This window comes from Mya arenaria, chromosome 7 (assembly GCF_026914265.1).
Source record: "Mya arenaria isolate MELC-2E11 chromosome 7, ASM2691426v1".
NCBI classification, from domain to species: Eukaryota; Metazoa; Mollusca; class Bivalvia; order Myida; family Myidae; genus Mya; species Mya arenaria.
The window spans coordinates 2075022-2100811 of NC_069128.1; the positions used below are offsets into that span (position 1 = coordinate 2075022).

Consider the following 25790-nt stretch of genomic DNA (forward strand, 5'->3'; position numbering starts at 1 on the left):
GTGACGGATATGACGTTCGTTTGGGCTCACTGCATTCGTTTGCCCAATTCAAAAGACCACTGCCCGCTTCACCATTCTTTTTTATGTTTTAAAGAGACCCCTCTTAGAGACCGAAGATCTTTCATAGCCATCATCAACCGCTCTCGTCTCCTTCCCGACCCCAGGAGTCTTCATAGAAAAGGCTTTGCGCGGAACTCTTATGTATTAGTACGTTTTCACATAGGCACATAATACATTCTGCCCGTAGGAACGAAAGAAACAGAGGCTGAATGAATTGTTACATAGAATGATACGGGATATCTTAAAATGATCATTGTGATTTATTTTCACGAATTAGGGACCATGGGGTCGAGGCAATTCCCATGGGCCCTTATATCATTCACAAAAGTTACTTTTCATACAGTTTACATGCAATTATCAAGTAATAAACATTTTGGTCGTTTACAAAATAACAATTTGATCAGCATTAGACAGGAATGATAAGGTATTTTTATAGCATTAAATATTGAATAGTTTAAACATGAATTATTGCTGAGTTACCGAAGTGTTTACTTTGCAAATGTGTATTATGTCTTATCTCAATGCAAAACTTTCAAATCACTACATGCAACATTTACTACGTGGGCTGAAAAGAAATCTCCATACAAATAATACAAGTTAATGAGCTATTCGCTATTTTTATCCGCAAACAATGAAGACGTTTCGATCAGTATTATATTAAAGTCAATTCGCGCTTCTTCTTCATATTTTATATTTCCACACAGTTCACACTACAATATGGATCCTGTTTCTGCTCTTCTGTAAAAACTTTCTGTATTAAACATGGTCATCGTAAATAATCTGTCCACAGGGCTTGTCCCTGTTACTTTCATTGTATCAAGTTTTTGTTTGATACAATTTGCGAGGTTTAGTATTCACCATCGTACCACATGAAATATACTTATATTCAATACGTTCTATGGCTGTAATCCGATCATTGATTGTCAAAGATGAGTGTGGGGTCTGTTTGGGTGTGTGTACGTTTGTGTACATTTGTGTATCTCCTTCATTGTCGTTTTGGCTTTAACCTTGTGCCTGTTAACACGGTTTATATTTGATATCTTGATTAGTGTTCTTGTGCCTGTTAACACGGTTTATATTTGATATCTTGATTAGTGTTCTTGTGCCTGTAGTTATCATGGACTATTAAGACAACCGAAGACTAATCATTACTTGTAAGTTAAAGAAGCATTTAGATTGCGCCGTGGCGTACAGTTTTAAAAACAACATTAAACAAAACGAGGAAAGCACAATGCCTACCATACTGAGTTATATTCTGATGTTAGATACACACAAGATTAGAAATGATTCAAATGAAAAATCAATTTAAAAAGTGACCAAAAAGCCTTAATTATACTATAAACAAACCTTGGCCGAATGTCTCTTACTAGATACCAGGTGTTTTGAACCGTGGCCGAATGTCTCTTAATGATGTAGCGGGTATGGCGAACCGTGTTTAAATTTCTAATTACTAGATTGCAAGTATGGCGAACCGTGGACCAATGTTTCTCTACTATATAGCAACTTGTAAACGTTTTGAAGGGACACAGTGCTAAAAGTAGCATAGACGCACCTTACAAACAAACGTATTATTTTTTCTTGACAAGAACAACTTAATTCCGTTTTTTTTATTCAAACTGTAATGCTCAACATTGTTCGGTCAGGAAAACGTCGCTGTAGCGTAGACAGGGAAACGTCTGTCTGATTATGATACCACAAGCAAAACAAATACAATACAAAGTGGTTCCCGGACTTAACCCAATCTGTTAACCAACAAAGTTAGCTTAAAATGGCAGTGTGTTTCGTATTGATCACTTTCAAAGCTCTACGTCGGAAGTCTGATTAAATCAAACTTCCCAAATTGTAAGGTCAATAGTAAAAAATAAGCCAGAAAACGGTCCTACACGCATTCAAATAAACAAAACGATTGAACGGAATTCGTACCCCCCGTCCCAATCCCCCATTCCCCTCGCTGACGACGGTTCTGAACTTTGCAATGGGTACGAAGGCAAGTCAACTAACTCTTACATCGTATCGTGTTTAGCAAACACATGTTAATCCGCGCTTGGATCACGTCGACCAATAGTTTGTTATCTCCCGAGCTTACCGAGGATCACTGAGTTGTTACGATTGTCATCGTCACTCGTTTACTCCCAACGATGCAATATGATCGTGTCCTGTTGAGTGGCCCTGCCACCATTTAAAATGGCCACAACTACATTAATATGGTTGTGCTATACCCTGTAGTCTTCATTTTATCAGATATATTCTGCTCAACCCTGGTTTTACAATCATCCCTTACAAATACCGTAACACTAGTTATTGTATCATTGTCTACAAAAAACATCATTGGCAGCGGCCGTTCAGTTTTAACATGATTTCAGTTAAGTTATCAAAGAATTAAAAAAGATACAATGGCATGTAGCGTTCTATCATAAGAACACATTTATTGAGAAAAACTATCATTATACATATGGACAATACATAGATATCAATCGAATATTAATTAAACGTACATCTGAAGGTTTTTAATTCAAGCACAGTCAAATTAAATAACAAACAACTTCCAAAACAGCTGGATTTCCGTGTTTAAACATTTGCCGTTGGAAAACATAGACACTATGTTTTTCCTAAGCGTTCACTTATAAGTTATGTTACTCCTCTCTTTTGTTTCATCAGTTTATATTTGTTATGTGTGTTCTAACGGGTGTATAATCACGAAGACTAATCACACAAAAGTGCAGCTATCTACCGTAAAATACAATCTCAATCAGCAGTAACAATAACTTCACATAGAGTTAATTATATCAATGCATAGGTAATGAATATAATATAATTCTAAATCAGACAAACGGTATGTGTACATGCGTGCAAATTATACAAGTGAAATAGACCTTAGCCCGAACATCGTGTTAACTTTAATACATGCAGACATTGGAACTGTTTTTGGTGCATTCTTTTGTCAATCTCAACACATGGAGGTCGATAATGTTATCAGAATGAAGGCAAACACACACCTTTTCTAAATATTTGTAATGTAATTCTGCTTTCAACAATTTCTATTCCAAACGCGTTAACAGAAGTAATCGCTCATAAGGAGTCATCAACACATATTGCTTTGTTTCAATTCAGTGACGCACCGTTGTGAATTTGAAAACAGAGTATTCATTTTCATCTTCAAAATTGTACTTGTATCCATCTTTGATTACCTTAAATTCATCAGCGCAAGCCTGGATACTTTCTTTAAATTTAGCAAATTTCTTTCCTAGTAAGGCACTGCAATCTTTCAATTTGATGGTGATTGAATGAGGAACGCGTTTACAAATGTCAGCGAGTTTAGTAAGTGTTTCTAAAGAAACAGTCACCCTGAAGAAGTATAGGTATTCAATACGTGCGGGTAATGATATAACCAAGTCCTTCTCAACTGCAGTATTACACATCTTCAGTTGTTTTAAACTTCTTATTTCCGGAAGTGCTTCGAAAAACAAACGACTATCTCTACATCCGTGGATCTGTAATGTATGCAGTTTTGTGGCAGTGGACAGGGCCGGTAAAATGGATTGTTCAGTTTCAGCAGTGACGTGGTCCAACATGCAAGAAATGAGTTCCCCTGGGTTTATATCTACACGAGAATGGGACTCGTGGGGGAATGAGTTTCCAATATGTAGGTATTGAATTTGGCCACACGCCTTCATGTCGTATGAGTTGCGCAGATTTCTGAAGGTGACATATTTCAACGTATCATAAGAGCCCAAAATGACCTGCTTCAACAAGCTGACGTCTTCAGTTCCTGATGATGAGCTTTTGCAAATATTCAAAGATACGATGTGCTCTTTATTCATTTCGACAAGATCTTTCCACAAACACTTGCCACTTTTTGGCTCATGACTTGTAACGTGAGTCAGTACAAGTTGATTTTGTATGTTTCCGTTATTCCGGCATTCATGCAACCCTTCAAGCACTAGCGACTGAAGAGATCGGATTTCATCAAAATGGCGGTTCAGGTCTAGCTTTGTCTCTGTTCCGACATGATGCAATTCCTTTTCAAGCTCTGTGGTTTTCTTCTGCATCAGACATTCGGATATCCTTTGTAAAGTTTCAGTGCAAAGTCCACAAGCGAATTTGAAGAGTAGCGATATGTCATGGACTTTGTCTTTGTGTCCATGCAACATAAAGATGCTATCTATTTGTGGGTTTGTGCTTACCGCGAGATGCAACGCAGCAAAGAACTCTTGAAACGTTTTGTGGAGAAAAGAGTACGTTACAACTTTCTTGGTCGATGTCAAGGATTCTCTCTGTGTCAAAATACCTATGTCCAATGCAAACGCCAACTCGCTCTTTGACAAATTCGAGTGTACTTGCTTTTTCGTGAAAACAACAGCAAACTCTCTGTCGCGATTTTGCAAAACATGGTTTGCAAGGCGAGCTAGAGAAACAGCTAGAGATTTGTTTTCTTGAATATTTTCTTCGTTTTCAAGACTTGCAGGAAAGTGTTCAATATCTTTAGATAAATCATGACTTTGATACGGTTGTGGCTTTTTATCATTTGCCCTTCCAAACAGCATGTCAATCATACTGCTGTATATTTTGCAAACAGACGGTTCGAGGATTCTACCGTCGTGCCAAAGGCAAAGCAAATGCATGTGTATGATTGGAATCTCAAGAAGGTTGTTTAATCCTCTCGTTTCAACTTCCGTAAAGAAGTCATCCGACGTCTTTGATTCCCCTTTCCTCTTGTTTAAGCTTTTGATGACCTTCCCTGTCAGGTCATTTGGGTTTTGCACCCCCACTATTTCGAGCCGTCGGTCGATTTCTGATTCTTTGATGAATACGGTTGACATTTTCCAAGGACGAGTAGTAGTTACAAACGTACAATTTCCCCTATGAACAGTGGAAGGCAGTGTTTTTGTGCCCTTGCAAAGACAATATTCTGAATACCCTGTCGGATGAATCCATTCGTCCAAGCCATCTAGAAGTATAAGACATTTGGATGTGCTGAGGACCTCTCCTAACATTTCCTTTGAGTAGGAGGCATGCTTTGTCGGCAAACACTTGACAATTTGGCGCCAAATCATTTCCTCTACGTTACATTCGCGACCACTGAAACTCGTAATGCAACGAGAAAAAGAAATTCAAATTCTTTTATGGATTGTACATCATCGAATAGAGGTTGTGTTTCCTCTGGGTTCGTGTCACGTGACTCTGGGTTGCTCCAGAGGTTTGCAAGAGCATTACATAGGGAAGTCTTTCCTACACCGGGCTCACCTTGTATGTATATATTCTGCTGTTGTTCTGTTCCTTTACAGAAAATGTCCTTAAGCGCTGTTACATCCTTTTTGCGCAATTCCATAGAACGTCTAAAACGTTCACCGCGAAATAATGCTCTGTCGTACTTTCCTTTGTCCAGTTGGATGACTTTTGGCTTAACGTATATATCGTGTATTTTGTCGTCAATTTCTGGTAAGGACGGGTACACTGGAAGTGTACTGTATTGTGACATATACAGCTCCTCCAAATCCTCCTTAAAATCTGAAATGAGATACGCTTTGCATCAATAAACAGTTTTCTTACTACTGGACATACACCCTAAAAACCATAAAACCGGATATGAAAACAATCGTTAAATAACTTGGTTAAAGTATTACTGTTAATGTTCTGAAAATGATATAAAAAAATGCCCAAATTGCAAAGAATTCTGTTTTGACATGACCCCTTCCATTCATTTGATGTAAGTCTGTACGAATTAGTATTTCCATATGTCAAAACGTAATTATTTTTTACCCAGTGCAGTTGCGACAGACATTTGAGATTTCACAAACATCCGTTGTTTGTCACCATCTATCATAAACTTTTCCAAGTTGCATCTGAGTTCCGTCATGTGGTTCTCTACGCTTCGGATGTATGATGTTATCGTTGATACTTCGTTCTCTGTGATATCCATGGAACCAATCTTCAACTAATACGGGTAAATTATGTTAACGTATATAAGCTGTTTCTTACATAAATTTTATATCTTTTAGATGACATTCGGTATGAATGTCAGTGTTAAAATGGACAATATTAGAGCTAATACAAACTCCAATTACTATTCAATGCCATATTGTTAAATATCCACCAAAACAGAACTGTTATTGTTCTTGCACAGTAAATGGTATGGTGTTTAATAAAAGAGCATTTTTTGGTGTCAGTTTACCATGACTTGTGTTATCCAGGGCTATATATTACATATCATTAGTACATAAAGCAAGCGGATACTAGGGAACTTTTTCATAAGAGTACTTTCCTATCCGGCCTTAAAATACTTTGATTAACTTTCTTATCAACATAATCTTCCAAATGTACCGAGGATTTCAAATACATATCCATATTTAACCGTCTCCGCTGCTATTGACGATGGCGTCCGGAGCGGTGCGGAAGATCGAATGTTCGAAATCCTTTAGGGGCTTGTTCTGATATGGCTGGTTGCTGACATAGTAATGGGTATTTAGAAATGAGTATCAGTTGCCTTTCTGCTAAGCGCCCGGCATATAGAATAAGAACCGGGCGTAAAGATGTTTATCAATCAATATTTGTCACAAGTACAGCGGACTGGTCCCTAGTTATGAAGGTGACAATATAATAAACACAAAGATAAATTATACTTTACCTTTTCTAACTGTTTTCTGGCACCAACTGCCTTTTCGTTATTTCTTAGATTCTTTTCATCATCCAGCAAATTGATGAAGGCGTCTAATAAAGACGTTGTCTGGTCATCTTTAACCTCCATGTCGGGATTATGACGAAGTTTAGTCACTTGTTCCTTGGCCTAATAATGTGAAAGAAACAAGATATTTATTTATTATTGCAACCTGCAATTTGATCCTCAGCATTTGTAGTTTCTTTTGAATAAAGCGACTGTTTTGTACGTTATTTTCTATAGTGAAATTTGAGAGCTATTCAAATATATTTTGCAGTATATTAATTTTTTGAATAACGCATACACAATAGGAAAAGTATTAATTGTAAATAACGTTAACATAAGCATGGCTCAAGTATGTTCATTCTGTTAATTGTAAAACAGAAATGGTATTCGAACTGAAAACAGAATTACAATCGATATCGTTTATTAAAAATCTGTCACGGACAATACAATGAGTTAACAGCGGTTCAGTAGCATGTATAACAAATACCAATTTTGACTATCAGAAGTTTCTTTTGTCGGTGACTGTGATCATGTACGTTTTAAGGCACATTTTGTTTCTCGATAAATATCAGAATAAAAACATATGCAAGTGCTTTAAAATCCATTCCGACAATTTTATAATCGTTTAGTTTTAGTAGTTAAAATATCAAGTCATGTTAGGTATATATAAAATACACATTAATCGGACACTAACAATGCAACAGTTTTGATAGTGTGTTGACGTTAAAAGTTGACGTTTAAAACAATATACAATATAACTGTTTATTTATCAATATTATGAGCCAAACATAAAAACATTGAAGTAAAGACAATGCACGTGTTGATATATATGGACATCTCAGAAAACATAAACAACGGAACGGAAACTGAACTTGTTAAGCAAACGGAAAAGATGACTACACATCATACATCTGAATGATTTATTATTTACTGAAACTTAAGACCAATTTGACTCTTCTTTATTATATTTATTTACCAATACTATTGCTAAGTACTTTTTTAATCTTCAAATCTACATTTATGAGTGTAGCTTACAACAAAATAACTTTATATTTTAAGTCGCATATAGGATGTTTTTGCTTTACCGATATGTATAAACATACCCTTTCAGCAATATTGTTTGGCTTTGATAGGTCGTCACTGAAGTATTTCTGGAAGTACGTGCAGTGCATGATGGAGCTGATAAGACCGTTAAAATCGGTTTCCCTTGCATTGGCTTTGTCGGCATAACCTTGATAATGAACAGAAAATATGAAGCGTAGTTTAACGCCAAGTTTAAGAATCATACTAGAATCACACTAAACAATGACCCACAGTGCGGTTTCATCAAGTATCTAACGCAAGGCCACACATTTAAATTTGTTTGTTTGTGATAACCCTACCCGTAATGTTGGGAATGGGTAGTTAAAAATCGTAACGTTTTGCATCTTTCAAAATTGACACCGCCCATTTATATTTTTAATTTACTGAATCGGTCTGATAACCGTTAATAAAGATTTTCTGTTTTGCCATAGCAGAAATTTCCAACAGCAGGCACTGTACGACGCCTTGATGATACTGCTCCCACGATCTTGTTCGAAGCAAGATTTTAGATCATGTGTTGTGTTATTGTTTTAAACTTCTTATCATTTAACGGTTTTTGTTGTGTGTTTTTGGAAGTTATTTAATATCGATTTTATGTTACTTTTTTCAAATCAAAATCGTATAACTATAATATTGTTATGATGAATAATTGTATAAAGGAATTTTCTTTTCAAGAACAAAAACAGTTTGAAACAAGATAACAGGAGTCCTTGATCCAATAGAAGCGATAAATATAGCATGTTCAACAATAGGATGAAATTGATGCATAAACCGTAGACCGAGTGTACAAAACGTTTCAATAAATTAAATCAAAGTCTTTTAATCTGTCAGATGTTTTCATAGAAAGAAAAAGAAATGTGGAAGTTCGTTGTTTTACTATAATATGTAATAGTTGCGGGCAGCACGGCGCAGACAAATATTTTAGAAGACCAAAATAAATGATAACCGAAATGCCTTTGTACTAGTCAGTGCACATGCATGGGTCTCTTTATATTTATAAAACCAATAAATGACTAAATGGGAAGTTGGAGGTAATATTAATTTTGTTACTTTATGGAAAGGTTGAACACTGTTAAAGGTGTTTTGGCTGTCTGAGCTCTTCTTAATGATTTAATCAGAATGCGGTGCCATTCGGGTGGGGAATAAGCCTATACACTTAAAAACAATTCAAATATTCAAAAAAAATACAGTTTGCTCACCATCCGGAGACATGAAACATTTTGCAATCTCCCAGGCATCTGTGCACCATTTGGAAGCGTCTGTATTCTTCCATACTGGACTGGAAAAACGATGATAGCCTCGAAGCTTGCTGACGAACTCGCCGCAAAACCCGTTCGTCTTGCATGGTGTGTATGCCAAATCGGGGCTTACATGGCTGGCGCAACTTCCCGGTCCTTTACAAAGATTTTTGGTCCTACATGGTAGCAAATTAGGAGTTTTGCAAGAAGTGCAAAGTGTGTGCTGTGCGAAACTTTTGGTGGTGTTGATGTCATCAATGATTTCTCCTTGCAATTTTCCAAAGCCATCTGTGGTTACGTCTGCAAAAACTTCCTGTGTGATGCAGACACCTTGCCAACATCGACACCAGTTCTTGTTTAAAGGTTTTCCTGATCTGGGTCTCTCAGACATTATATATAATATTCTTGCTTCAAAAAGTGTTAATGCAAATAACCAGAACAGTCCTCATCTCTGTCATTGTATCACCCATTGGATGGTTTTAGTATCGCATTCTGCAACACTTAAGGCATAATACGCCGTACAAACATATTCCAATTAATAAAGACTTGTCACACAACTAACTTACAAATATATATAAAACTGAAAACAAACCCGAAATTACCATATGCCACTAACTAACAGATTTATCCATAGACCATAAAACGTTTAAAATGTCAGAAGCAGACAAATTGTTTCGATTGCCCAAGTGTTTCCTTCCTTATCCCGATCCCAATTATCAAGCATTACGCTATTTTATATAATCAGTCTAGCATTAGCCTCTATGTCATTGTCTTTTTTCTGAATACAGTCTTTGTTCATGGATTGCACACAATGTAAAACATTTGATTTATACATGATGATTACAGTTCACTTATTTCTAATAATCATGTGATTGAACCTTCAAATGTGTGTTTTGTTTTTAAATTGAAACAAGATCAAATGAGAATATAATATATCAACTCAATAGTTTAACATGTCTCCCATGGTTGGTTCACCAAACAATACTTGTCAATAACAGCTGCGTATAAGAAACTGGAAAAACGTGGAAAATCCCGTAATTCAATCCGAATGCTCTATATCTGATATTGAATCAAATGTGCCGTCTGCACTATAGAACGGACGACTCATTTAAGGGGGCATAGCTATTTATACGATATCAATATAAAATCATGTCATAAATATAAAAACCTATCAAATATGTGGTTTCAGATGTCATGTCGTTTGCATGTTCGTCTTCGATCCTAAAGCATCGGTAATTGAAACTCGGTATGCACGAAGTTTAAAATATAAGCTGATATTAATTGACTGTGCTGATTTTCTAAAACCGTCACAAAAATAATTTCAGTTATCAATTTACAACATTCGGATAGATAATCTGATTTAAGCTAGTTTCCACCTTAGATATTTGAAGAGGAAGAGGTTTGATATAAACATTATTGGTGAGGAATTATATATGAAAATTCTACCTGAATGTTCTTGTTTTTTCAAAGTGATCTCAGATTTTAGAATATAAAAATATGGAGCAAAATAATTATTGCAAAACGTACGTGTACATACAAGACATCTTAAATCATTTTTGTAAGATGTGTTTTCACATGTAGTGTTATTTTACTGTTAGTATTATAAAGATATAATTTAAACGAATTTTCTTTAATTCCTTACATTGCCGTATATAAGAACTAAGCGAATTATTTTACACGCGTATTTAAATGTTGAGAAATTATGGCCCATTGCTTAGGTGATTTCTGCAAAAAAAGACCCAGTTCACACGATAAGGCAAGCTTTAAACGCGTGCTTCAAGCATATATGTTAAAACATACATGTAAACAATCTTGCAAAATATGTTTACTTTGCAATAAAATAAGGAAATGAAAGAATCAGCAGAACTAGTTGCATCTTGTAATAACTTACTTTAAAATGATAAATGGCATAGATATTTCATTATTTGCGTTTATTGAACCTTTTCTGTTCTTTGGTTGACAAACAATATCATTGTGTTTGATTAAAGACATGATTTATCATGTAACCTGTACTCATGACCATGCTATGTATTTGTAAATGACACATGTCACATGTTTTATTTTGGTATGCTATTAGTGTATTTATATATTCGTTTGTTACTTTGTACATACACGTCGGCATTGTTCATGATAGGTATTGTTCCCGTCCGATAACCGTTAAAAGCGAGAGTCCAATGTTATACATGTATATACATGATCATATTGTATGCAGTGCGCATGCCCATAACCTTACAGTTAATCCCACTTCTGACACCATGTTATGTTTGGAGTTATATATAGACAGAGTCCACGCCATACGTGTTGTACTATGCTTTATTCTATTACAACTGCCAGGATGTTACTGTAGTGGCGGGATTATCTGTAAGGTTCTGGGCATGCGCACTGCATACAATATGACCATGTATAATCATGTATAACAATAACATCCATTTTCATAACAATACATGTTAATGAATTAATTTAGTTTGTCGTATGCAAGGTAACTCATTGTTTAGTTTTATTGAAATGGTATAATCCATCATTATCTATGTTTTCACGGTCACAGAATGTACCTTTCTCTCATTATTTTGACCATAGTGGCATCCAAAGTCATCGGGAATCATAGGTACATATATTTCCACACTTATATTAGATCTATTACGGCCTAACAATGTTCATTGCTGACAATCTTCAGTATTTTTCGAACACTCAATATATAAAATGTTACAGTGTTTATTTAAGCGGAAGACCTCGATAAAAACAACGGCGTCGACGATCATTGGTTCGGCTCCTTTCCGCCCAATTTTCATTGGGTTTAATTATACGTTGTTGTTTTTAAATCTCGCTTAAACAAAACTTCGTGTAAACAAACAAAATTAAGTTTCCAACATGGGAGTTTTATAGAATAGGTATGGACGCAAATTCATTTCATTGGTTTTCATTCAAGGTGTATAGCCATATGCTAGAGCTTTCAAGTAACAAATATTTCTACGACAGCCTCATCGTGTCTTAAAATAATTGTCGTTAAATCCCGAGTGAAGTTGATCATATATTTGAATTTGCTTCCGAATTGGTCTTGTTCCATAACAGTTAAAACATTGCCACTGAAAAACACGCATTTTCGCTTAAGCAGATTAAGATATTGTTGCCGGAACTATCGAAAAGTTAATTTATTTGATGACATTAAGCAGAAATTTAATCAGGATATGTCTGGCTATTCCGGCTTTGTAAATTAGTATTTGGCGGCTTTTGTAAATTGAACGGTAATTTTAAATATGTTTTGTCCATCAGATGCTGCGGGAAATCCGAATGCTGTTGAACAATTTCAATTTGTTTTCTCCATTTTTTGGGAAAAGTATCGATGACACAAACATATCCTTTATGCTGATCTTATAAAAAATAGATCAAGAAATCAAGTCACAACCTACGTATTTCACGGTATAAGGTAACTCGATAAAAATCTGGAAATACCTTAAACTTTTTAAGGGATTATAATTTTATATTGACGCGGTCTCTGTTTCGCCATTATTGAAAGATAACTCCCCCTGCTTGTCCTACCTGTTTTGTAAAGCATCGCATCCCTTTACATTAGAAGATGGTTACATAGAACCATTATCATTAAAGCATATTGCAGCAGTTGTTTGACTTAAAATATACAGTCGTATGAATTATTTGTGTGAAAACAATCAAGACACGCTAGCAGTGACCGTAGATATTTTGACAATAAATGTGTTTATGTTTGCAATCTTATAACGCTGTTTCTCTTGTTGTTGTTTTTGCCTTGGCCCTTATCAAAACATTGTGATTAAAGTAAATGCTGCTGTGCTGGTCCCTGTAGTGTCTGTTATTGGATTTAAATTATGTGAACAAAATCTTCGAGACAAGTCGGTTATCTTAACAATTCTCCCCATTAAAGTCAAATCAAATTACTGAACGTACTGAAAGGTTTGGGCTTGTAGGTTCACAAAACAAAACAATAAGAATTAAGAATAACCTCTTTTAATATTATAACCCTTTGAAATTGACGACTAAAATATAATAGTTTTTAACTAGTGTTTTGTTTACATATATTTAAAAACCACAATTGATCGATAGCAAGTAAAACAAAAAGAACTAAGCACATAAATCTCGTTCCAATATTAAAAACATTCTATTTATCTTACTCTCAAACAAAAACTGAAGGTATTTGAAATATAATCGTTATGGTCAATGCACACGAGTTTAGGTTTTTAAGAACTTTGCTGTAAAAATGCATGTATCCGTTCGTTACGTTGAAGGAAATAATTTGAATAAAGTATTTGCTTAATTTTAAATCAAAGGAGCTCAATTTTAAAAGATATACCAATTGTTGGAAGACTAAATATAAACCAAGAGTTAATATAAGTGGAATTACAGAATATATGTCGTCTGAATCGTCAACAAATTTAATCATAAGTTAATTGTTTATAAAAAAATGACTGGCAGCAACACAAATGTCCCTTTTACAACATAAGACTAGTTTCCGGTCATTTAACCGAAAAGTAGCCAAAAAGACCCGCTGTCCATTTAATGGCTGTTCGGGTCCTCGTGCACAAGATAGCCCGTGAATGTCGAGTACACTTGAGTTGGCAGGCCAAATAGAGCGAACTGGATTTTGTCCCTGGATTGGACCTGTAATTATACAAGTTAAACGGCTTTTGCATGAGTCTGCATTTGAAACTGTTGTAGAAACATATACATATGCTCGACAAAAGTATGCATATAGCCACACGTATGTGCAATACTTACATAGCTTTATGTGCTAAACAAGAATTGGTGTTTTGAAAAATTAACGGTCCCTTTTTTTGCAATTCAATGTGCTCACTAAGGTTTTCGTTAAATATAGCACGTTTTGCACGTGCAGTAACGCCACGATTTGGGTTAATGATACATAGTGTTGTTGTTTTTTACATTATGTCCTTTGTCTTGACCGTTTACTTCCAGTTGGATGAACTGTTATTGCCGTTTCGTCGATGGAAAAAGAACAAGACAATAATGAACGTTTTACAGTAGAATATACCTGGATTATATCCTGCTTGCGAAGTTTGAGCATGACAGTATTGCTCCCGACAGTGTGAGAGTTGTATCCGCTGACACCGACCACTTTTTGGTCATTGTGCTTGAGGTCCAGCCACATAACGGTGTCTTTGTTTTGGGAGTAGCCGTGGAAGTGAAAGATGTACACACCTGAATACAAATAGTCAAAAGAGTATGACTACGTCTATATTTACCAATTCGCGATAACGTTCGACTTTACCTTGCAAATCAATTTTATCTTTAAGATGCCCGTCGGGTAATTACTCAAACCGGCTTTTAAAATGGTCGAGTTGGGATGCATAAGCGACTATTCTGCAAAATGCTTGTTATATATCTGGGCCGGTATACATAAAACAATTTAAGTTCGTTCCTAACTTAAGTTGTTTTTTTAAGTTAGGTATCTCACGTCAGAGGTAAACCAATACAATCTTTAGATTGGAAGTAGCTATAAAATCCGAAATGACACAGAATATTAACAGTGTTGATTCTGTACCAAATTTGGCCAATGAAAACGACTGTGCCGTGTCATGTTTATAAGGAGTATTGTTATCTGTATACAATTTATCCAGAAGAATAGAGAACTTTACAATTGCCTTTGTCTTTTTACTGCTTTGTAAAGCAAATAAGCATCTTTCAAAAGTGCTGTTTGTATCAAGGGAAGTAAGTCACCCTTAACATTATGCATGGTTGATTAGAATGACTTCCCTTGTTTCACTGAGCCCGTCGACCTTCAGCGATTACTATAAACATGGATAGACACATTGCATGATTTTGTTTACGTATATTCAAATGCAAAGTAGCCAACCCGATGATATTGGTCAGTGGCGTTATTTCATTGTGAAATCAACAAATCAATAACTGGGTGGCAATTAGCATATGAGTTGTTCTCTTGTCTATAAAGATAATTGTAGAATCATATTACAAATGATAAAAAACACACTATTGGACGCTTCTGAAAGTGCAGATATTCCTCAATCAAAAGTGTACAGGTTTCGAAAAAACAAATTAGAATGGAGAGAGTACTAAGTACACGAAGCAAGCTGTCAGACACAAGCACAAAAAAACTTGTGATTGGAGGAGGCTGTGCTTGTAACATCTGACTGATTTATGAACTAACTAGAGTCATTTACCGAGGATAGGGAAAGTGGAGATGTCCATATTGGGATTGTATCCGTTGAGGTCGTCAATATGAATATCCGCTCATACCTGACCAGCCTTTGGTGGAATAAAGACAGACCCTTATAGTTACATTTACCTGCGATAGGACATGTGAAGATGCCAGTATTGGGATTGTATCCATTGTAGTCGTTGATAAAGACCTGGTCATACACAACTGTATCGCCATCCATCATGTATTGTGTGCTCGTCAAACCGGCCGAGAATGACACTGACCGGTCTATGGCGGCCCCGAGAACTGAAAAGTGTGTTCATATAGAAGTTTTATGTTTAGAATAGAACAAATGTGGTGACAGTTATCAGTGTGTGAATACCACGTTATAAATTACGTCATATATGCTACGTCGGAAGGCAAATTTTGCTTAAAATGAAGACTTAAATCAAAGATAACTTTCCTTTTACTACACCATTTTAAATAAAACAAAGGACAGTCTATGCCGCTTTAAGAGATTTAAAAAAAAAATTGTTCAAAAAGACGTTAAAGATCAAACGATCACCACATCCGTCCACTTTCAAATATGTGAATAATGCTTACAGTTAAAGGCTAGTATCTATGTCATGCTTATTTGTAAAGAAAAATACCATTGCACGGTATACTGCAAAACTATATCTGCGGTATTCGATGTTCACGGAATCAATATTGATATATTTAGAATGATAACATGACCCTCATGTGATAAAGCGTTTCAAGTTTGAATTGCGTTTATTTCCAATGTTAGCAGTTATTAATGCGCATGCTTTCGATAACTTTCGCGCCGTAGACCTATGCAACTTTCATCGTATGAGATAGGTTTCTTCCCTTCGTTAACGTTCCTCTTGAACGCTACGAGGTACCATTAGTACGTATGTAATTACATTATATAGTTCGCGTACATTTTCATTATGAGCGGCGGCTCGTTATATGCATGTTTTCGAATACTTTCGCGCCGTGGACCTATGCATCGTATGCGATAGGTTTCAACCCTACGCTTACTTACTACTTGAACGCTATGAACTACCATTATTACGTATGTAATTACATTGTATTTTTCGAGTACATTTTTAATGTGGGCGATTCGTTGTGTACATGCTTTCACATACGTCCGCGCTATGGGGCCGTATTCAATAAGCGACTTAAATTGAACTTAAATTTAAGACTATAAACTAAATGTTTTGATTGGTCATTTATATTTGGCTGATCAATAGGCTGAATGGAATCACTGAGGCATGTCTAAGGATAAGCATAAGATCAATATTGAATACGAGCCATGCACCTATGAAATGTTAACCGTATGTGATAATGTTGTTCACTACGCTTACGTACTGCTTGAAAGCTACGATTTTATGCCATTAATATATATGTTAAAGTATAAAGTTCGCGCCGTGGACCAATGAAACTGTCTCCGTATGCGATAGTTCTCTACACTTCGCTGAAATACTACTTGAACGCTACGAACTACCATTAATACATTTTAGATATATAGTTCGCGCCGTGGACTAAACATTACGAACTTGCATTAAGACTGGCGTTACAATATATAGTAACAAAAAGACATTTTTTTATTTAATAAGCAATATCAACCGGCTCGTGCTCGACAATTTTATTTTCATAATGAGCGTGTGAATAAACGAACACGATATTGTTTACATTGTTAGTGCTTGATGCCATTATAGAAGACTGCGGGATATCATCGGATATTGGCGTGCAGCAACAATCCTAACCTCTTATTAACGCCTTTATTGAAAAAGACATAGTTTATGCGTTTCCCTGATCGCGTTAAACAAATCAAAAATAAAATCAGTAACTTTATTTTAATACCTCGCAATGATAAAAAAATACGATATGTCACATTCGTTTTCTAATATGCAATTTAACACTTTGAAGATCAATTGATGTCAGTTTATCACTTTCTTTTTCGGAGGCTAAACTATAATTGATAATACTTTTTGAGCAGACAGACAGACAGATAGACAAGAAGACAATACACAAACACATACCATGCAGTATGACCTTATAATCATACCTAGTTCATTATTCTGGTGGTCAAAATAACACTTATACTAATAACACTAATAATACTATGGTTATGATGATATAAAGAAAACATACCTTGTGTTGAAATAAATAAGACACACGAAATTGCAGTTAGTGTCGACATGTTTGCTTTTCTTGTATGTCCAAGGGTTTTCTAAAATGAAGAAAACGCGTTTATAGATTAATAGTTTCTAACTAATAAAAATATGCCGATGATGCGATTAAATAAAAATTATAATTAATCATCTAGCATGAAAATGTCGTTTGCACTTTTTATTTTATATCACTTTTATTACGAAAGTGAAGCAAACAAGATAACCATATGCCTCAGGAATTAGCAAACATGTATTAATTTAATATTTAACAGAATTACTTACTTTGCGATGAAATTGCAAAGTTTCTTAAATGCTAATGTCCGTAAAGCAATCACTGTCTTATATACGAGTGGTAACTACAATTAGGAATGCGCGCGCAGACAATCTACGGTATCCAAAATAAAACTAGAAACATATCATTGAAATAATTTAAGTCTAAAATTAGCAATGTAAATGTCAAATGCTCCAGCCTTGACGTCACATGAGCATTTTTTATGAAATCGGTAAACTATTTGACGAACATGTGATGAAAAAATGTAAAATAATATTGACCCCGTCAAAGCTGCACCTAATAAAGCCGAATCGTCGAAGAAGTAAACCCACACAATTTTAAAATAAAATGATAACAAATGTAAAATACCTGCTTTGAATCAGACCCTTGCTAAATTGATCATATTAACAGACTGGCATTTAGCATACCATAATCCCTGCCAATGTTACATGTGTCCTTTTAAGAAACAAATAAGTTAAAAGGTTCAGATAAGTGATACTTAATTAATGCATCTGCAATAACATATATACGCGTATTTAAACAGTTTGATTCAAATGTACATTTTACGAGTTGCTGTTTATTATAATAAAGACCCCATCGAAAGTAAAATTTGATTTACTCTTATTCTGAAAATGCTATATTTGTACTCCAAGGGATGTAGGCGAACATTTTCTATGTGCCTTTTGACGTAATGTAACAACGAACCTTTTTGCTTTCTTGAGACAGTTGACCGTCTGCATAATATGAAATGTTAACCAAATCTTCAAGTGCAACTAGAATAACTTATTCAAACGGCTAAACTGTTTCAAATTACTTTTTAATATATTAACTTAGCCTTAAGTATAACTATAACCTTGCCACAAGCATTCACCTGATCTAAAATAACCATAAAAGAACAGGGCCACGCAAATGGCTACGTAACATACCCATAAATGATAAAGTTGACACCACTACACAGCAAACAAATCTGTACGTTTTGTGAGAAACGCAATGCAGCGTGTGCAAAAATTTACCGAAGTACAGTTGCCAATTTTAACCACTCCATGATATATTTTTTAATGACACGGGTCGAGTGATTCATTTTCATATCAGCTTGAATGCATTCCTCTGCACGACACGTATTTCCATAGCAATGGCCCTGCATGGTTGCTGAGTGGCGAGCATAGTTTTAAACTTAAATTCATTGCTTAAGAACAATGCAGCCTGCTAATGCACATGTTAAAGAATATGATACAGTATAGTTTTTCACTAACGCCATAAGACACGAATATGTTTTCCGGCATCCAAATAGGCACAAACAAGAACTGTCTAATCAGATAGTTGATCAAAGTCAATTATAAGATTTCAGTCGGAAGGATTAAGATCGTAAATTTCTTGGCGTAACCCCGTTTTAGCGCACACTGCATTTCGTATAGATCATAGCCGAAACGTAATGGGTGCTTAACAACTAAGCAGGGTCAAGGACTCAGCAGCAAAAGCAACAAAATGAGTAACTAAGAGAACACGGATCAAGATCAAAGGGACTCGTTCATAGATTTCATGTCGGCAACATTTGAAGTACATTCATTCCGTTACGAATTGTCTAGTATCACTGTTATATCGTAGCGCATACTATGTCAGCAGTAAATGAATCATACCGCAAACTTAGCTTAACTTGAAAAGAAAGTTCGCCAAAGTCTTGGCGAACGCCACTTTGAAATTACTAGATCAGACCAACGTCCTAGACGCTAAATCAGAATCCACATAAACGAAATTAGTTATAGTGCAAAGATATTAAAACGGAAGGAACAGCAGACTACCGGTTTAAATCAAGAGGAAAAGGAAGGGCCAACCGAGACGCGGTTGATATATAGCGGTCAACGAAGCGAACAACTAAGAAACGGTTAATACGAGTATATAGCGGTCAACGAAAGAAACAACTGAGAAATGTTTAATATCTATCGGCAAACAAAGTTAACAACAGGGACACGATGAATATCTAGTGGTCATTGAAAATTCCATTCGTTAAGTTGCGTTCGTCTAGATGCATTCGTCTATCGTCTATATGGTTATTGACAAATGCATACTGCTAAATTTTAATTTAGCTTCCAATGGTCTTATTACAGTATATAAATACTATTAGTTATTTAGTATTTATAGTTAAGTTGTAGTTTTGTACTCAATTTAGTTATTTAGTTATTTAAATGTAAGAACTTGACTCATGTCATTTGTCGTTTAGACGTTAACACTAAGCAATCAAGTGAAGGCTTTTAAAGTTGTATACATAGACAAATGTTTTTGTCAATAACCAAATGGCACGAAGCAATTGCACGAAGGCACCTGCCATTTAGACGAATGCAATTGCAATTTAAAATGAGAAATGTCATAAAGCAGCATGTATTAACTGGCGGATAATCCCTTCATATATTTTATCCTAAAAATTCTCATTTGACACTTGGTTGTTTATTTGTAACTGATAAAATATTTAAAACAGTATTCGGAAGGCGTACAATTAATAAAAAATGTTTGAATGCAAAATTGCATGCTTGTAATTACTACTATGCAAAGTAAATATAAACACAACGTGTTTGAGACAAGTTGAAGTGCTGCAAAAATGAATGATAAAGTTCAAACCCTAACATGATATGCACAGGGACGGATATGACGTTTATTTGGGCTCACTGCATTTGTTTGCCCCATTCAAAAGACCACTCCACGCTTTACCCCTCTTTTTATGTTTTCTTTTACACCTTGTAGATCTGACAAGTCAACACGAGACCCCTCTTAGAGACCGAAGGTCCTTCATAGCCATCATCAAGCGCTCCCATCTCCTTCCCGACCCCAGGAGTCTTCCTGGAAAAGCTTTGCGCGGAACTGTTGAACACCTTCGCGAATCACATGCATCTTCCCGCCTAATTCCAATGTGTAACACCAATATGAACAATCATCGAATAGAAACATTAGTACATTTTGACATGGGCACATATTAATACATTCTGCCCGTAGCAACGAAAGAAACAAAGGCTGAATGAATTGTTTCATAGAATGATACGGGATATCTTAAATTGATCAATGTGGTCGTTTTTGTCCGCATTCATTGCACAGAAGTCTTTTTAGGCATCTATGATCCCTTTTATTTTTCACGTATTAGGGACCATGGGGTCGGGGCAATTCCCATGGGCCCTTATATCATTCACAAACAGGTACATTTCATACAGTTTACATGCTATTATCAAGTAATAAACATTATGGTCGTTTACAAAATAACAATTTGAACAGCATTAGACAGGAATGATAAGGTATTTATTGTAGAATTAAATATTGAATAGTATAAACATGAATTATTGCTGAGTTACCGATGTGTTTACTTTGCACATGTGTATTATATCTTATCTCAATACAAAACTTTCAAATCACTGCATGCAACATTTACTACGTTGGCTGAAAATAAATTAATACAAGTTAATGAGCTATTCGCTATTTTTATCCGCAAGACTTTTCGATCAGAATTATATTTAAATCAACTCGCGCTTAGAACTGTATCATTTCCCAATGGCTAAAATGTATCATGACGAACCTCAGAAGTATTGCCTTTGCCTGTATATGTATTTCTTTTTTTGAAAACGAACAACTATTTGTCTTTGAATTTCGTCAACTTACTCCATGACAGAAAGTCAATATTCCTTATATGGCAGATATAAATATCGTTATACAAATGGTTAACGCAACATTTAGTAAACCCATCTAAACCAATATAACTCATACATCATCCCAGAAGTTAATAGCGTTTATACATTTAAAAGCCATCTTGTCACACGATATTCTGACTAGAATTGCAGACTGAAGCATGAATCGTCCAAACACATATGGTACCAACTTTACCCGGTTCATTTCGATCGATTTATTCAGCAAGCATCTATACCAGTTTTTGCAAGTATCTTTTACATGTGCCTTTGGGTTAAATTTTTCCACCGGAACCACATTAAAGATTCTTATATTCAATACGTTCTATGGCGGTAATCTAATAATTGATTGTCAAAGCCATTTTGATGAATGTGATATCTTGATTAGTGTTCTTGTGCCTGTTAACACGGTTTATATCTGATGTCTTGATTAGTGTTCTTGTGCCTGTTAACACGGTTTATACGCTTTGTCACCGCAAACTTAGCTTAACTTGAAATGAAAGATCGTCTTGGCGATCGCCGCTTTGAAGTTACTAGATCAGACCAATGCCCTAGTACTCTAAATCAGAATCCACATAAACGAAATCAGTTATAGTGCAAATATATTAAAACCAAAGGAACAGCAGACAACCGGTTTAAATCAAGCGGAAATCGAAGGGCCAACCGAGACGCGGTTGATATATAGCGGTCAACGAAGCGAACAACTAAGAAACGGTTAATACGAGTATATAGCGGTCAACGAAAGAAACAACTGAGAAATGTTTAATATCTATCGGCAAACAAAGTTAAAAACAGAGACACGATGAATATCTAGCGGTCATTGAAGGGAAAAGCAGGGACACGGTTAATATCTAGCGGCAATCAAAGTAAACAACAGAGACAGGGTCGGTTAATATCTAGCGGCAAACGAAGGGGAAAAACGGTTAAAACTACCAACATACGGATGGGAAAACAGAGACAAGGTTGATATTTAGCGATGAACGAAGTGAACAGCAGAAAGAACGTTTAAAATCCTCCAACATTCGAAGGAAACATCAGACAAACGGATGATATTTAGCGGCAAAACGGGGGGAACAACAGAGAAACGGTTAAGCGATGGAAATTTTGCTTTTCGCTTTAAAAAGCTATCTTGAAGAAATCATTTGAATGGATTCGAATAAGTGGTTTCTATGGACGTTTTTAATACGACTGATCAAGGTGGTTCTTTAAAGAAAACGCGATAGATGCTTGTTTTACAAACGATGAATTTCTCGCCTGGTAACAACCGATTAACATAAATACAGACAAGCTTTCGCGAATCAATATTTCCTAAATCTGTCATATGTTGTGCAACCAAATTTAAATCGAGTTTGCAGTGCATTCATTCTGCCCTTTGTCATAGAACACATCAATACAGTCACAAAAGTTGAGTGGGAGTGCATCAAGCCGTTCGAAAAAAATAATATGTTTTATCTTATTGCAAAATGATGATAACAAAATGCTATTTGTTATCAAAAAAATTCTCATTTGACACTTTGCTGTTTGTTTATAACTGACAAAATATTTAACACAGTATTCGAAAGGCGTAGAATTAATAAAAAATGTTTGAATGCAAAATTGCATTATTGTAAATACTGCAATGCAAAGTAAATATAAACTCCTCACAACGTGTTTGAGACAAGTTGAAGTGCTGCAAAAATGAATGTTTAAGCTCACACCCTAACATGATATGCACAGTGACGGATATGACGTTCGTTTGGGCTCACTGCATTCGTTTGCCCAATTCAAAAGACCACTGCCCGCTTCACCACTCTTTTTTATGTTTTTAAGAGACCCCTCTTAGAGACCGAAGATCTTTCATAGCCATTATCAAGCGCTCTCGTCTCCTTCCCGACCCCAGGAGTCTTCCTGGAAAAGGCTTTGCGCGGAACTGTTGAACACCTTTGCGAATTATATGTACCTGCCCGCCTAATTCCAATGTGTAAAACCAATAAGAACAAGTACCGAATAAATGTATTAATACATTTTCACATAGGCACATAATACATTCTGCCCGTAGGAACGAAAGAAACAGAGGCTGAATGAATTGTTACATAGAATGATACGGGATATCTTAAAATGATCATTGTGATTTATTTTCCCCGTATTAGGGACCATGGGGTCGAGGCAATTCCCATGGGCCCTTATATCATTCACAAAAGTTACTTTTCATACAGTTTACATGCAATTATCAAGTAATAAACATTTTGGTCGTTTACAAAATAACAATTTGGTCAGCATTAGACAGGAATGATAAGGTATTTTTATAGCATTAAATATTGAATAGTTTAAACATGAATTATTGCTGAGTTACCGAAAAGTGTTTACTTTGCAAATGTGTATTATGTCTTATCTCAATGCAAAACTTTCAAATCACTGCATACAACATTTACTACGTGGGCTGAAAAAAAATCTCCATACAAATAATACAAGTTAATGAGCTATTCGCTATTTTTATCCGCAAACAATGAAGACGTTTCGATCAGTATTATATTAAAGTCAATTCGCGCTTCTTCTTCATATTTTATATTTCCACACAGTTCACACTACAATATGGATCCTGTTTCTGCTCTTCTGTAAAAACTTTCTGTATTAAACATGGTCATCGTAAAAAATATGTCCACTGGGCTTGTCCCTGTTACTTTCATTGTATCAAGTTTTTGTTTTATACAATTTGCGAGGTTTAGTATTCACCATCGTACCACATGAAATATACTTATATTCAATACGTTCTATGACTGTAATCCGATCATTGATTGTCAAAGATGAGTGTGGGGTCTGTTTGGGTGTGTGTACGTTTGTGTACGTTTGTGTATCTCCTTCATTGTCGTTTTGGCTTTAACCTTGTGCCTGTTAACACGGTTTATATTTGATATCTTGATTAGTGTTCTTGTGCCTGTTAACACGGTTTATATATGATATCTTGATTAGTGTTCTTGTGCCTGTTAACACGGTTTATATTTAATATCTTGGTTAGTGTTCTTGTCCCTATTAACACGGTTTATATTTGATATCTTGATTTGTGTTCTTGTGCCTGTTAACACGGTTTATATATGATATCTTGATTAGTGTTCTTGTGCCTGTTAACACGGTTTATATTTGATATCTTGATTAGTGTTCTTGTGCCTGTTAACACGGTTTATATTTGATATCTTGATTAGTGTTCTTGTGCCTGTTAACACGGTTTATATTTGATATCTTGATTAGTGTTCTTGTGCCTGTAGTTATCATGGACTATTAAGACAACCGAAGACTAATCATTACTTGTAAGTTAAAGAAGCATTTAGATTGCGCCGTGGCGTACAGTTTTAAAAACAACATTAAACAAAACGAGGAAAGCACAATGCCTACTGAGTTATATTCTGATGTTAGATACACACAAGATTAGAAATGAATCAAATGAAAAATCAATTTAAAAAGTGACCAAAAAGCCTTCATTATACTATAAACAAACCTTGGCCGAATGTCTCTTACTAGATACCAGGTGTTTTGAACCGTGGCCGAATGTCTCTTAATGATGTAGCGGGTATGGCGAACCGTGTTTAAATTTCTAATTACTAGATTGCAAGTATGGCGAACCGTGGACCAATGTTTCTCTACTATATAGCAACTTGTAAACGTTTTGAAGGGACACAGTGCTAAAAGTAGCATAGACGCACCTTACAAACAAACGTATTATTTTTTCTTGACAAGAACAACTTAATTCCGTTTTTTTTATTCAAACTGTAATGCTCAACAGTGTTCGGTCAGGAAAACGTCGCTGTAGCGTAGACAGGGACACGTCTGTCTGATTATGATACCACAAGCAAAACAAACACAATACAAAGTAGTTCCCGGACTTAACCCAATCTGTTAACCAACAAAGGTAGCTTAAAATGGTAGTGTATTTCGAATTGATCACTTTCAAAGCTCTACGTCGGAATTCGGATTAAATCAAACTTCCCAAATTGTAAGGTCAATAGTAAAAAATGAGCCAGAAAACGGTCCTACACGCATTCAAATAAACAAAACGACTGAACAAAATTCGGACATCCCGTCCCCATCCCCCATTCTCCTCGCTGACGACGGGTGTGAACTTTGCAATGGGTACGAAGGCAAGTTAACTAACTCTTACATCGTATCGTGTTTAGCAAACACATGTTAATCCGCGCTTGGATCACGTCGACCAATAGTTTGTTATCTCCCGAGCTTACCGAGGATCACTGAGTTGTTACGATTGTCATCGTCACTCGTTTACTCCCAACAATGCAATATGATCGTGTGATGTTGAGTGGCCCTTCCGCCATTTAAAATGGCCACAACTATATTAATATGGTTGTGCTATACCCTGTAGTCTTCATTTTATAAGATATATTCGGCTCAACCCCGGTTTTACAATCGTCCCTTACAAATACCGTAACACTAGTTATTGTATCATTGGCTACAAAAAAAACATCATTGGCAGCGGCCGTTCAGTTTCAACATGATTTCAGTTAAGT

At 35.6% G+C, this 25790-nt stretch overlaps 1 protein-coding gene and 1 pseudogene across 1 annotated transcript; both read right to left on the reverse strand.

Moving 5' to 3' along the window:
• Nucleotides 1-2456: 2456 nt before the first annotated feature.
• Nucleotides 2457-9817, reverse strand: LOC128241729 (uncharacterized; annotated as a pseudogene).
• A 3612-nt stretch (nt 9818-13429) lies between these two features.
• On the reverse strand, nt 13430-17733 carry LOC128241730 (collagen alpha-2(VIII) chain-like). Its single transcript, XM_052958786.1, has 5 exons — nt 17644-17733; nt 17342-17420; nt 15332-15490; nt 14060-14226; nt 13430-13671 (listed from the first exon to the last, which is right to left on the reverse strand). The coding sequence occupies exons 2-5, from the start codon at nt 17388-17390 to the stop codon at nt 13567-13569; spliced, it is 480 nt and encodes a 159-aa protein (XP_052814746.1). The 5' UTR covers nt 17391-17420; nt 17644-17733; the 3' UTR covers nt 13430-13566.
• Between the last annotated feature and the right edge of the window lie 8057 nt (nt 17734-25790).

Bases quoted from the DNA above. Each gene is read 5' to 3' on its own strand.
- LOC128241730 (XM_052958786.1), bottom strand. From the start codon at position 17,390: ATGTCGACACTAACTGCAATTTCGTGTGTCTTATTTATTTCAACACAA. The intron at 14,227-15,331 runs GTAAATGTAACT...ATTTGTATTCAG, and splicing joins CTTCACATGTCCTATCGCAG to GTGTGTACATCTTTCACTTC. The intron at 13,672-14,059 runs GTATATTCTACT...GTATAATTACAG, and splicing joins GCAAGCAGGATATAATCCAG to GTCCAATCCAGGGACAAAAT.